This window comes from Nymphalis io, chromosome 11, assembly GCF_905147045.1.
Source record: "Nymphalis io chromosome 11, ilAglIoxx1.1, whole genome shotgun sequence".
In the NCBI taxonomy this organism is placed as follows: Eukaryota; Metazoa; Arthropoda; class Insecta; order Lepidoptera; family Nymphalidae; genus Nymphalis; species Nymphalis io.
This window is the reverse complement of record NC_065898.1, coordinates 12,354,357-12,367,667: the sequence shown is the minus strand read 5'-3', so window position 1 is coordinate 12,367,667 and position 13,311 is coordinate 12,354,357. Positions and strand designations below refer to the sequence as shown.

At 30.6% G+C, this 13,311-nt stretch overlaps 1 protein-coding gene across 2 annotated transcripts in view; it reads right to left on the bottom strand.

Annotated features, from left to right (window-relative positions):
• Nucleotides 1–4,832: 4,832 nt before the first annotated feature.
• Nucleotides 4,833–13,311, bottom strand: part of LOC126771734 (potassium voltage-gated channel protein Shaw-like) — a 107,712-nt gene continuing 99,233 nt past the window's right edge. Inside the window, exons 5-10 of one of the 2 annotated variants that reach the window (XR_007669564.1) lie at nucleotides 12,765–12,959; nucleotides 11,013–11,693; nucleotides 10,708–10,843; nucleotides 9,876–10,001; nucleotides 8,759–9,032; nucleotides 7,368–7,455 (exon numbers count right to left, since the gene is read on the bottom strand). Coding sequence is in view for 1 of the 2 variants with exons in the window: in XM_050491787.1 (XP_050347744.1) it covers nucleotides 7,076–7,455; nucleotides 9,876–10,001; nucleotides 10,708–10,843; nucleotides 11,013–11,693; nucleotides 12,765–12,959 (1,518 nt within the window). In the remaining variant the exon portion in view is untranslated. Of the gene's footprint in view, nucleotides 7,456–8,758; nucleotides 9,033–9,875; nucleotides 10,002–10,707; nucleotides 10,844–11,012; nucleotides 11,694–12,764; nucleotides 12,960–13,311 lie in introns of both variants that reach the window. The other variant, XM_050491787.1, reaches the window with a different exon arrangement.

The window sequence follows — 13,311 nt, the reverse complement described above, 5'->3', positions numbered from 1 at the left end:
TTTGACTAGATCGTTAAAAAAAGTCGTTCAACTTTTTCGAAAAAAAAGTAACATGATTACACATCATTCACACAAGATAAATCAATCGTTAATGTTTTTTTAGCCAGATAGATATTTTGACTCTTTAATCTGGTTGCTACAGTTCAAGCTCGGTATTGGGCTAATAAAAAGTTATTGTTCTTCTGTATAGAAATTTCCAGTAGTATCCTCTAAGTTTGAAAGGCGACAGTATAAGCACTCCTGTACCTGCGAAAGTTTCTTCAGTAATGTTGGATTACTCCCACCGGATTATGACAGTAAGGGACCCGAGCGCACATGCGCCAGTATTTGCACACACTCTTTCAATATAATATCTTCTAAGATGTTGGTTAACCTTCGATGAAATGTCTGACACGAAACAAATCGCTCAGGAGTACATTATCATCTTTATTCAGAGTAATAGACTTTACTTATAATATGAATTTTAATCAATTTTAGATTATTTCACTCTTTAAATAAGTACATATCAATATATTGCTTCAATGGTATTGCTATATGCCAGTGGATTATCTGAGTTGGGTATATTGGTTCTGTACAAGACTATAACATGACTTAATACAATTTATAATTAAAGTGATTGAATTATAAATTGTAAGAGTTCCTATTTATTTTTATTTATTTAAAAGGTATATTAACATCACTCAAGGTGTGATGTAAGGGTGATCGGCCAAAGCACAAGCATTCCAAGACTCATTTGACCTTAAAATAAAAAGGAAACAGTGGTACAAACATTAAGTTACAAAATTACTCTCCACTTTATACATTAATAATTTGCCATCGGCTCCCGGACTATGTCCTTTGCCGCGCAATGAATAATAAATGAAGCACTCAACTTATTAGAAAAACGTTTAACTATTCCAACGGTTGACCTTTTCTATAAAACCTTAGTAAGCGGTCACTTTTGCCTTTGAATATAATTTGTTATGTTACTGTGTAACATAGAATGTCTATGAACAATTAACAAGTGTACACACATATGTAAAAGAAACTCTAACTACATTTAATTATAACTATTAAAATATTACATCGATTTCTTAAGTATATAGTGGGTCAATTGTATTTCAATTTTTGTTCTAAATATCTATTGGTGCTTGGGGGTAAACCTGACTCGTAACCGTCGGTTATGCCGTCGTGCCGCCTACGCCGTAGCGTTCTACTCCCTAGTGAGTACGCGGTGCGTATATTATATATACTTGATTGCTAGAAATTATTATATTAAAAATAAACAAAACTTTTCGTTTTAATTTATTTAACTTCATATTTATTTATTGGTTTTCTTTTATTATAAATTATTTTAATAACCATCAATTTTGATGTAAAAACCTCTACGACCGTTCGACTGTGTTGACTTTACATGAATGTTTTATATATTTATTTGACAATCGATTTATAGCTATAATAATAAATTACGAATTAATATTCTTGGAACAATATATCATTAGTATAAAAGCTATTTATTTAATCGGATAAAAGGTAATTACTTTTTATAAGACTGCGAGAATGTTATGAAAAAACATACTTATTATTGTATATTACTTTTATCACGAAATCGTTTTGATTATCTTCGATAATTATGTAAGGATATTAACGATAAATAACGAATAATTATATCGATTATAATTATGAGCGACAATTATAATTGGAATAACATTTCAAATTTAAATTCAATAATTTAACTTAAAAATATAATATTTATACACAGATAAAATAATAATATAAATTAAGATCAAAAATCATTTATAAAATCAAGCTTTTATATTTAAAAAAAATGTGTCTTTGCTGTAGACCGTTGCTGTTACTTAGTTTAAGCATACTAACAAACGAGTCAGTGATTCACGAGGAATGTTTAGGTGAAAAATTTATTAAGTTTTTGTGAAAATTGGTTGAAATATGACGATATGTGTAGAAGGTATAGGAAAAAATCATGCCGACTGGGAGCTTTACTGACTTACTTACTGAAAATATTTTTGTTGTATGTACTACAATAGAAAGATTTTATTTTGCCCGTAATGCTGCCCGTGCGAAGCCAGGACGGGAAGCTAGTACATATGTATAAATATAATTGATGGGAAAATCGTCCTTGGCCCTTTTACTGGTGGTGGGGCTTTGTGCAAGCTCGTCTGGGTAGGTACCACCCACTCATCAGATATTCTACCGCGAAATAGCAGGACTTGGAATTGTAGTGTACCGGTTTGAATGGCGAGTGAGCCACTGTAACTACAGGCATAAGGGAAATAACATCTTAGTTCTCAAAGTTGGTTGCGCATTGGCGATGTAAGCGATGGTTAACATTTCTTACAATTCCAAGGTCTATGGGTGTTGGTGGCCACGTACCAACGGGGAGCCCAATCGCCTGTCCGCCTTTAATATAAAAAAATGGGTGTGATTCCACCGACCGGGAATACTAAAATTTAGTTTTGCAAATGCCGGTCACTATTGTACGAGTAGTGTCTGTAACGAGAGTAATTATAATAGATAAGTTATACACTAAGCTTACCCAGTCTTGAATTATTAGTCCTTCCCAATCACTCAACCACTAACTTTTATATTTATTGACGTTAGGGAGCTCCCTTGGCTAACCACCGTATTTTCACATATATTTTATTCAGCTGCCGCCGCCGCACGTTCAAGAAGTTTCTTTAAGATGGCGCGAAACCATTGTTGTCGTAATATTTATTGACACGATAAAATAAGAATATTAATTAAGAGCCAAAATATTTTTTAAATCAGCTTTTATTAAAAAAATAATGTGTCTTTGTTGTAGACCGTTGCCGTTCTTTCGTCTAGAGTCTATCATAGGTGTATCATGCTTACCATTATAAAAAATTGTTATCGGAACTAAAATAAAATATAAAAATTCAACTGCGTAGATAAAAGGAATTTGTTCTAATTAACCTTACAAGGTTTGACTAAGTAAACTAACAAACTAGTTGGAGTATTTCATGAGGAAGGTTTTGGTGTATAATTTATTAAGATTTTGTGAAAATTTGCTGAAGTTCAATGATACATGTTGTAGTAGAGTAACAACCTATTAAACTTCCACAGCTGGGCTAAGGCCTCCTCTCCCTTTTGAGAAGGTTTGGAGCTTATTCCAACACGCTGCTCTAATGCGATTTGGTAGAATACACATGTAGCATTTCAATGAAATTCGACACATGCAGGTTTCCTCGCGATCTTTTCCTTCACCGTCAAGCACGAGATGAATTATTAACACAAATTAAGCACATGAAAGTTCAGTGGTGCTTGCCCGAGTTTGAACTCACGATCATCGGTTAAGATTCTCGCTTTCTAACCACTAGGCCATCTCAGCTAGGCTGAAGGTATAGGCTATGTTGAAGATAAAGGAAAAAATCTAGCAATTGGGAGCTTTAGGCGTCTGTTGGTAATTCATTATATATATTACGACACAAAGGTTTTAAGCGACCATTATTCTGCTCGTACGAAATCAGGACGGAAAGCTAGTAGATATATAATTATAGAATCTAATTACAGTGCAATATTAATTACGGTGGGTTAATTAAAACACTCATATGATTTTAAAATATTTAATGAACAATATTTCAAATATTTTTTCGTATTGTTCAAAATTGTATAATATATAATGTATATAGAATGCTATACATTAAGATACAAGCCCTGTTTATTCACTGTAAGCCTTAACCTACATATAGTTGTGCGGTGACCAAAGAAAATTTGGATAAAATTGTCGTAAAATATTTAGAACTGAGAGGTAAAAATTAATTAACAAAAACTTGTTCTATAATTATTGATATTTATACGAATATGTTTTGAATTTATTAAATGAATTTAATTCTACGTTAAATGGTTACATTTCTCTATATCGTACAAATTTAGTGAATATTAATGTTTGCAAAGTAATTATTCAAAATAATAATTTAAATTTCGAATTTTTTTAATTTTTTTGATAAAATATAAATTTAATTTAAATTTTGATAAAAAAAAATTGCAATAAATATATGTAGTGTTGTAATAGTTTATATATTCAAATAACTTATCGCTGTAGTTCTGGCTGCTGACATTTTGAATTGTCCGGAACGACGTGATCTATCCAATATGACGTGTATTTATTATAACAATTTGAAATTTGAATGATATTTTGGTACAATTTGTATTATAAATATTCGATTCAACGAATCGATTTTAATAGTTATTGATAAATGATAAACAAATGTTACTTTTTAACAATGGTCCACTTAATTTATATATTTACAAGAAAATAGCAGAAGAAAAGTTCATTATAGGAATTTAGCAAAATAAGCTTTAAATTTAAGAAGACACGGCTCTAGGCAAAATAATATTTAATGTTATATGTTTTAAAATTTATACACTAATTGGTACAATGGATTTAGAATGATATATATTACGATAATTATTATAGATATATTTATAACAAACCAAATTCGTGCTATATGTTAAAAATTATTGCATTTTATGCGACGTATTAATATTATAAGAGAAATGTATTATGTTATAATATTTTATATTTTAATATATTATTTAATTGAACACAAAAAATAAATTTGACGTCAGAGTTTTTATTTATCAAATGTAAAATGAATCATTATTTATAATGATAAAAATAGTACTAACCATATTCCAATGGTATGATTTTTATATATTTTGTTGTACATTACTTAGGAATTTCAATAACGGATAGATATTATTCGTGGTAAAATTTCTTTTAACATTTTAACATTTGCTATGATTTCTATTTAACATTTGATAATAATTCTGTAATTATAAACACATGATAAATTTCTTAATATATATTATACAGGATACAAGAGTGAAAGCTATAAAAAATGTTTATACCAACATAAAATAATTTACACGCCTAAAACGTATTAGACAACAATCTCTAATATTTTATAATATAGTTATAGACTTTTGTAAATGGACAGGTAATATCGAGAAACGGCTTAGTGGAATAATTCTATATTTTTAAAACATTTCATTGTTAACTATCTAATATTTATAATAATATGATATTATATTCGCTATTAAACACGTATAAAAATAATATAACACCAAGAATGAAAGAGAGTGCCGATGATATGTTTATCTAGTGATTTAGTAACTGTTGAAATATAAAATTATTAACGCTATATTTTTATTTACACCATTATTACTAATCAACTTATTAATTATTGGAGAGAAAAACGCTTGAATAGTAAAAATTAAGTCTTATAATCTTTATCGATAGAATGTTTCAAGTCTGAAGATATTAGTAGTACTGCGTTTATGAGTGGATGCATGGAATATCTAGCTATTTTTAGGTCTACAGTGGACTGGCTTCATTTGCGGTTGACGTAAATTTGCTACTTGTATTTAATATGTCGTTACTGTAAGTGACATTTTATCCTAACTATATATTTGACTCAATTGTAGCGACACATACATAAATCAACAAATTAAGTTACAAAAACAACACTAAGCAAGCGTTTTTCAGAACCGCCTCTTGGACATGTTTTCTATTCTAGTGTTTATTTTATTATACTATTAATATTATTTTGACTAGTATTCGTTCGCATAGTTGCCCACTTCATGATTTCAAGTAATCATATGAAATGTTTTATCAGAAAACCAATAATCTCTATCTTTATTTGGTAAACAAGGACATGTTTAAAAGTTACAATTTCAATCCTTCTAAGTAAAATCTAAGGCTTTACATATAAATTTTGTTTAGAGGGATTATTTAAGCGACGCTGTCTTCTTCTATCAAATGACAAATTAATGAAGACAGAACATAAAACATTATTTAACTAAGCACCCGCTAAACAATGTTTCTATGTAAAGCCGTAATTATATAGGCATCTACTTATTCACAAATTTATTAAGCTTTGACTATAATTGGTAACAACTTAATGCATAATCGATGATACGAACGGTAAAACTTCATCTGGATAATGTTATTATGTTGACAAAAGCTGAATAAATTTAAAGCACTACAAACTTCGCCTCTCAATATTGATTATATGTACATACAAACAGGATAGTCAGGTTATATCGTCCTATATGATACCGGTAAGCATAGTTATTATAGATTCAAGGGATTGTGGTCGCGGCTCGCGGTTACGGGCGGCGTTCTTAGTGACAATTATTTTTGAATTTTTATTATACAATTTCAAAGAACATTTGGAATAAAGTGCTTCGTATAGAGAATAGTCGTTCAGTTTTATAATAATAATGTTCTTTTACATGTGAGTGAAGGCATCTTTTTCTTTTTTTTGGGATACACATCAGACGGATGATGAGCTACTTACCATCACTCTATATCAGATTATAAAACAGGCTATAGATCCCTTAAACACATGATCAACGATGAGTATGTGTGTTGAGCGTAGTAATTGAGTACGCTTTTAAGCAGTCTCTATTTCATTTTGGACAACTAGATTTCGATTTAGTATTAAAATGCACCCAACATCTTTTTTTGTATGATCTTGTTGTTAACCCTCTCAAGATAATATAATTCGAGCATATAAATCTTGGTACCATATGATACCAAGATAATTATATGCTCGAAGCATCTATCGTCAGATATGCGTCTTCCCTTAAAAGCAATAGACGCTTATTCGATGAAATTGATAAGGAAGATAATGTAAATAAATATACATATATACAAAGTGAAAGATTAATAGATTTTGTTAAATTAATAGGTATTTTATGATTGTAAATCTTTTGCGTTTAGAAATTATTTAAAATTCTTCCTTAACTAAACTTAAAACTATCACGGCCTTTTATGCTTAATTTAATAAGTATTTTTATATAAAGTAACCGTAACTGCTACTGATTTTAATAAAAAAGGAATTTTTAGAAATTGATTATTTTACACTTTTTCAATAAGATTTTTGTTATTTTGGATAATCAAGCTTATTTATAATAATTTTAGCAAAATTCAATTCTAAATCAACGATCGTGCTATTCTCAAATTATTCTTAGCTCAATTGGTCTTTTCCACTAACATATCATCAAAATTCGTATATTACAATTTATTGATTATTAACAGTATTATCCGTTATGTAGATGCTGATGATTTTCGTTTTTCAATTTTATTATCCCGGAGTTTTGTTTCGTCGAGTGATTCTATTTTATGACCTCGAAGTAGCGGGGTTCTGGCGTCTGTCTTTTCATCAATTTTATCAATATATTCATTGTTAAAATTATTTGCTTTGACAGTAATATCACTTTCGACAGAATCTTGTCTGGACTTGCATTCTTCTTTAATATCTTCTGTTTTTTCAGTATGGTAAGCCATGTTGTCAAAACATTGTGCCGGGACTAAGTTCACTGATTTCATCATTGGTAGTGCTATAGCGAGGGCTGGACTCATGTCACGGGGACTTGGAGTTAGGCGGCTGACTACTGTTAGATCCATTCCCGGCATCAAGTTTGCAACTGTTGGAAAAAATAATATTTATACAATGCAACTATAATCTGGATTAGTTCGACGAATAGATTTTTCAAAAAATATAAATTAATAAAATGTTAAAAATAATACACACATTAAAAAGTTTGCATGCAGCAAACATAGCAAAAACTTTATGATATTGAAAATTATTTTTAGAATAATGAAGATTCCGTTCACAAAACGGATACATTTTTTTTTTTTACAAATGAAACAAGCGTAATGAATATTTCTACACCATACCCATTTTACCATGACATCACAAAGAAAACGAAACGGTGACACTTCCACTCAACAACGAGGACAAATATACACGTATCGCACAACAAGTACAGCATTTTACGAACAAACAAAAACTAAACGTGTGTAATTTTCTTTATATGAAAACCATCGCTTATGAAAATAATAATAAACATCAAGAATAGAAAATTTGTTTTGTTTTATTTAATTTTTTTACAAGTTAAAATATTACAGTATCAAATTCGTCTTAAATTATAAAAGTATGATCAAGTTTTTTTACGTTTCCATTTATACAGCCCCTTAGTGAGATTCTTAAAGAAACAGTAAAATATTTCGGTCTACGTCATTATCTAAATTGAGATAAATCTTTAGAAATATAAAACAAAGCTAGACCTTTTGCGTTCCTTGTAAAGGCTCTTTAATTTTAATCTTTGTAAATGAGATCGCGATAGTATACATAAAAGTAAATTATTTGTTAGTATTTATAAGGTGAGTGTTATGTTCAGTACTAACTTTATGAACTGTTTGATTATTAATATTATTTACATTCAATTGATTTATTATATTAAAAACATTAACAGCATAGTTTATTATTAGATTATATAAATTATTATTATTCAACAGTTCCTATAGTAAGTACCATTTTATCGATTGATTAAACTTGTACCGCCGTGTTGAGTTCTGCCTGGGTTGCTTGAGATGAGCTACAAATAGTTGATGTTTTGATGTGGTTGCCTGAAAGTATACTGTAGTATAAAACTCTATCTCGTCTACAATAGAATAATTAGAATAAAATAAAATACATGTATGTATGGTTGCATTTACCTATGGTAACGATTTATTATATTGTGTGTTGTGATTTGTATTAGTTAAAATTTATTGAACTTAAGATTTTTAGTGATACATATAATGTCAATATTAATTTTTGAGTAGTTAGTAGTGATAATGATGATGTAACGATTATAATACTATCTAAGGATTACTACAACGTTTAAAGTACAGGCGGCAAAGCATCTAAACTAACGAAGGCCCCACACAACATTAAAATCCAACCTTCCACTCTCATCGACGAGGCAATGGGACCTATGCTGTATCCGGGTGCTGCTTGAAGATGCCTTAGTTTGTGCAATTGTGATGAATAATGATCATATTAGTGTGTTAGTATTGTATAACATTCCCATAAGCTAATTCCGTTCGTGCAGGCGACATAGTAAGCCCGTTCCCGGAGCCAGCCAGTGTGTCGCTTTTTAAAGCATATTTAAATTTTTTCTTTTGCAGTTGTTTGGTGTTGTTTGGATCATAGCCTCAAGCTCGCTACGATCACCATCTGTGGAGGATTACACCGCATAAGCTGTTAGTTAGGTGAGTTCCTAAAATATTATACATTCGAAAGGACGTTATTAGCACAAATTTGAAGTGGGTGTTTTAAATGCTGTTAAAAAATTAGATTTTTAGATTATAAAGTCTCAGAAACTTTACAATGTGACGTTAAAATAGAGCGGATGTTTTCTATTTTTGCTGAAACTCAATATAAATTAAATTGTACCAGAAGCCAATCTGAAAGTTGGGAAGGCTTGTTCCGCTTCCAGTTTAAAAGCATAATATTTCTGAAAAATAAGAACAAAATATCATACAATATTCTCTTATATTGTTTGCTTTGAATATACTTACGAGTACAATGACCTTTATGTACAATGTTACAGTCAATAAAATTAGCCAATCCAGTAGCTAATAAAGTCCCCTCATTCAAATTTTTCTGTCAATTAGCGTGATAACTAATTAATTTTATACAATCTAATACAATAAAAGCACATTATCAGTAAATTCACTGAAGGAGACACTACTGTTCGTATTATTTCAAATATTCTGTGAATAGGTAATTGTAAATTTACTGAAAATGTCCTTTAGCGACTAAGTCGGTAATTAAGTTAGTATTGGTAACTGATTGGTGGTTTAGTTGAGTTTCAGTTTTGTTATGATATTAATAATGTTTTGTTTGTCAATATTGTTGTATGCCAATTCTACCAATATTTACTTTTGTGAATTAAGTATGAGCTTTAAGTTTATATGATTTATTTAATAGCTTTAATTTCAGTTTATACTTTAAATTTATTGACATTATTATCAATATTATTATATTTGTCGTCATCATTTCTGTCGATATCCTTACCCATATTAGGTCCCATCATATCTTTAGGATGGTTCGTTTTTATGGCATTCATTCTTCTGTTCACAGCTTGCGGTCCCATACCTGGTGCTAAAGGTCCTGCGGGACCACCTGGAACCCCCGGTGCACCTGTCAACATTATTGATTGAATAACAATGTATATTATGATGTTCTGGTGAAGACTTGCTACCACTGCGGCTATTCTCAAGGCGCAGGACCAACGGTTTTATGTGTCTTCCGAGGCACAAGATAATAAACACTACCCACTTCGTAACTCTGAACTAGTACAGAGAATACCTTGATAGAAAATATCCACACTTTTATTCAAATTGCTTTTAAACTTGGAAAAAGTATGAACCTAAGACTTCAGGATCTGCAGAATTGTGAAATAGTAATTAGATTATATTATTTATGTACGTATGATAAATAGAATGCAGCAGAAAATAATCAAACAATGTTATTTGTTATTAATTATTTAAAAAAACCATCGGGCACCAGGTCAACTACTGGAGTTGAGTGGATCAAGCTAATTTTAATAAATAACTTTTAAGCTTAAAATGTTAATTTCTAATTATTACTGTATGTCATGTTGGAAATCCTAAATAAATAAATAAACAAATATTGATATTTTAAAAATAAATAATAACTTAAGATTAGCACGAGTATAACCTAAGTAATGTTTATTTTAAAGATTTTTACGTGAAAAGCAAAGCGAGATAATACATATGTATTAATTGAATAATAATTCAGTGAAATGCCTAGAAAAAAGATAGAAAAAAAAATAAAAATAAGTACCTACTTATTGGTAGTTTATGTTAGCAAAAAGTTAACTCACGAAGTGGTGGCCTGGTCGGCTCTACATTGATGACTCTTCGCCTTTTCTTTGGAAGCTTTGCACGAGCTTGTGTGTGTGAGTAGTACATAGCGAAGTTTGATACTATGACTGGCACGGGTAGAGCTATCGTTAGCACCTGTACGACGATAAATGACGTCATGGTATCAGTTTCATTTTTAATATTAATACGAGATTCTTCCTAGACTATTCAAGAAATAACTATTTAAAAATATGTTTAAGGCAATATAAAATATTTCTATTAACTTACACATTAGAATAAAAGATTTAAAGCATTGAATACTCACACCAGCCAAAGCACAAAGTGCGCCCACAAACATACCAACGTAGGTCTTCGGAGCCATGTCACCATACCCCACTGTGGTCATGGTAACTAGCGCCCACCACAAACCCAATGGAATGCTGTTGAAGTCGTTGTGTGGGTTTGTTTGTATTCTCTCTGCATAGTACACCAGGCTCGCGAAAATCACAATACCGAGCACCAAGAAAAATACTAAGAGCGTCAATTCTTTGGCTGACGCTCTAAATGTCTGAATGAGGATTTTAAGACCAGACGAATGTCTGGTCAACTTAAACAGTCTCATGATACGTATGATAGAGAAGAATTCAAGAATGTCCGCATTCTCGACATGGGATGCATATTTTTGGAGGATTAAGTCGATGTAGAAACTCATGGTCGCGATGTAATCGATGATGTTGACGGAAGATTTGACGAACTCGCACTTATTGGGCGAGGATATAAACCTAACAAGTATTTCGAGGGTGAACCAAGCATTGCACACACATTCGATATAGAAAAAGGCTACGTGGGCGTTTGTTTGCACTTTGTCCAACGCCCAACCTTGGGTCTGATTCGCGGTGGTCACTGTATAGTTTCTGATCACAGGCACTCTCATGTCCGGGTGCGTTTTCAGACAGAACGATATTATAGAAACGCAAATAAAAAACACTGATATCACCCCGATTATCTGAAAAGAAAAGTATGCGGTTATTTCCAAATAAAATCCTAAAATAATATAGATTATTTACGAAATTTATCATTTTAAAATTTGAATGTAATCAAATATAATAAACGTAAAATTTCTGTTACAGATAACATTAATGTATGAAAAATATATCAATTAAATTACGTATCCATGTCCAAGAAAACTGTATAACGTTGCAATAATGCGTCAATTAATTACAAAGAGCTTAAAATGCATGACTCGATCGGAAGAGTAGCCCAAAGTTATATCATTACGTATCAAAACAGTGAGGACTTTACTACCTCGTTAAATTAATATCATTAACTTTCATTTGAATCAGAATCGTGAACGTTTAAAACTCCTGCGTTGATCATTATCTCTTAAAATTCCAAATGTTTATATTAATTAATTAAGAGTAAAAATCATTTAGTTAATAAAATTATAATTGTATTTTCTTAATATATATTTCAAGATATCTTAGAAATTAACTGGAATGTACGAGCGTTGAAACCGTAAACGAAATAAATTAGACCTAAATGTTTCCTTGTGATTAAATCTTGTTGAAAACTTTAACGAAACAAAAGAACATCGCCGGGAAATTCCAGATGTATTATTAACTGTTGATTTAAATAATCATTTCTTTTATTTTTAATTAACTATTTATTATACATATTTTATATATGATTAACAAATAAAAACTATTGTTTCTATGATTTTGCCAAAAATAGATTTTAGATTATATTAAATAACGTTTTTAATAAAACTCTATCACAACATAAATTTTAACTCTTTGTAAATTGTATTTTATTGTGTCTTAGTAATTTTATATCTGATTTTTCATCTTTCTTTTATATATATTTGTATACTCTGTGGTCAGTCAATGCCTGTATATAGGAGCTACTAAACACGATATACAAAATAAAAACTCCTCTATCCATTTATTATTTTAAGATGGGTCGTCTGCTCGTCTGGGTAAATACTACCCACTCATCAGATGTTGCCGCCGTTTATCATCAGGTGGCCTGTTTGCCAGTCAGCCTACCTATTGCATAAAAAAAAATAAGTGTGACTAACCTTCGCCGCATTGGAACTATACGGCTCATCGAACAGAGACCACATTTGAGGTTTGAGCTGCTGCCACCAGGACACCGTCCCATTGTAGTAGTCTTCTTCGAAACCAAACTTGCGCGCCACTTCCTCATCAGATGGCTTTTCTGTGTCTAGGTCTAGGCGATCAAGGACGGCTAAGGTCTCTTGAGTGTCCCGATGCTGTAAAAAAATAAATCGACTTAGTAACGTAACGTAAGATACGTTAAAATTGACCATTTCATTTTACGAGTTTTTTTTTATTTTACTGCTAGCTATGTTCTGTTTTAGTTCTTGTTTATTGCTAGATAGTAGTTAAATTTCTGGATACAGTTTCAGGCCAAGACTATCAAAAGAACCGGTAAAACGTACAAAAAGACTATTGAATAAAAAAAACATACTTTATTCAAATAGACCCTTAAGAACATTTTGTCGTTATGTAACAGAATTCAATTGAATTTAAATCTACCATTGAATCGTAATATACTCATTAGTAACTGTTTTTATCAAATAAAACTGATACGCAATTAAGTTT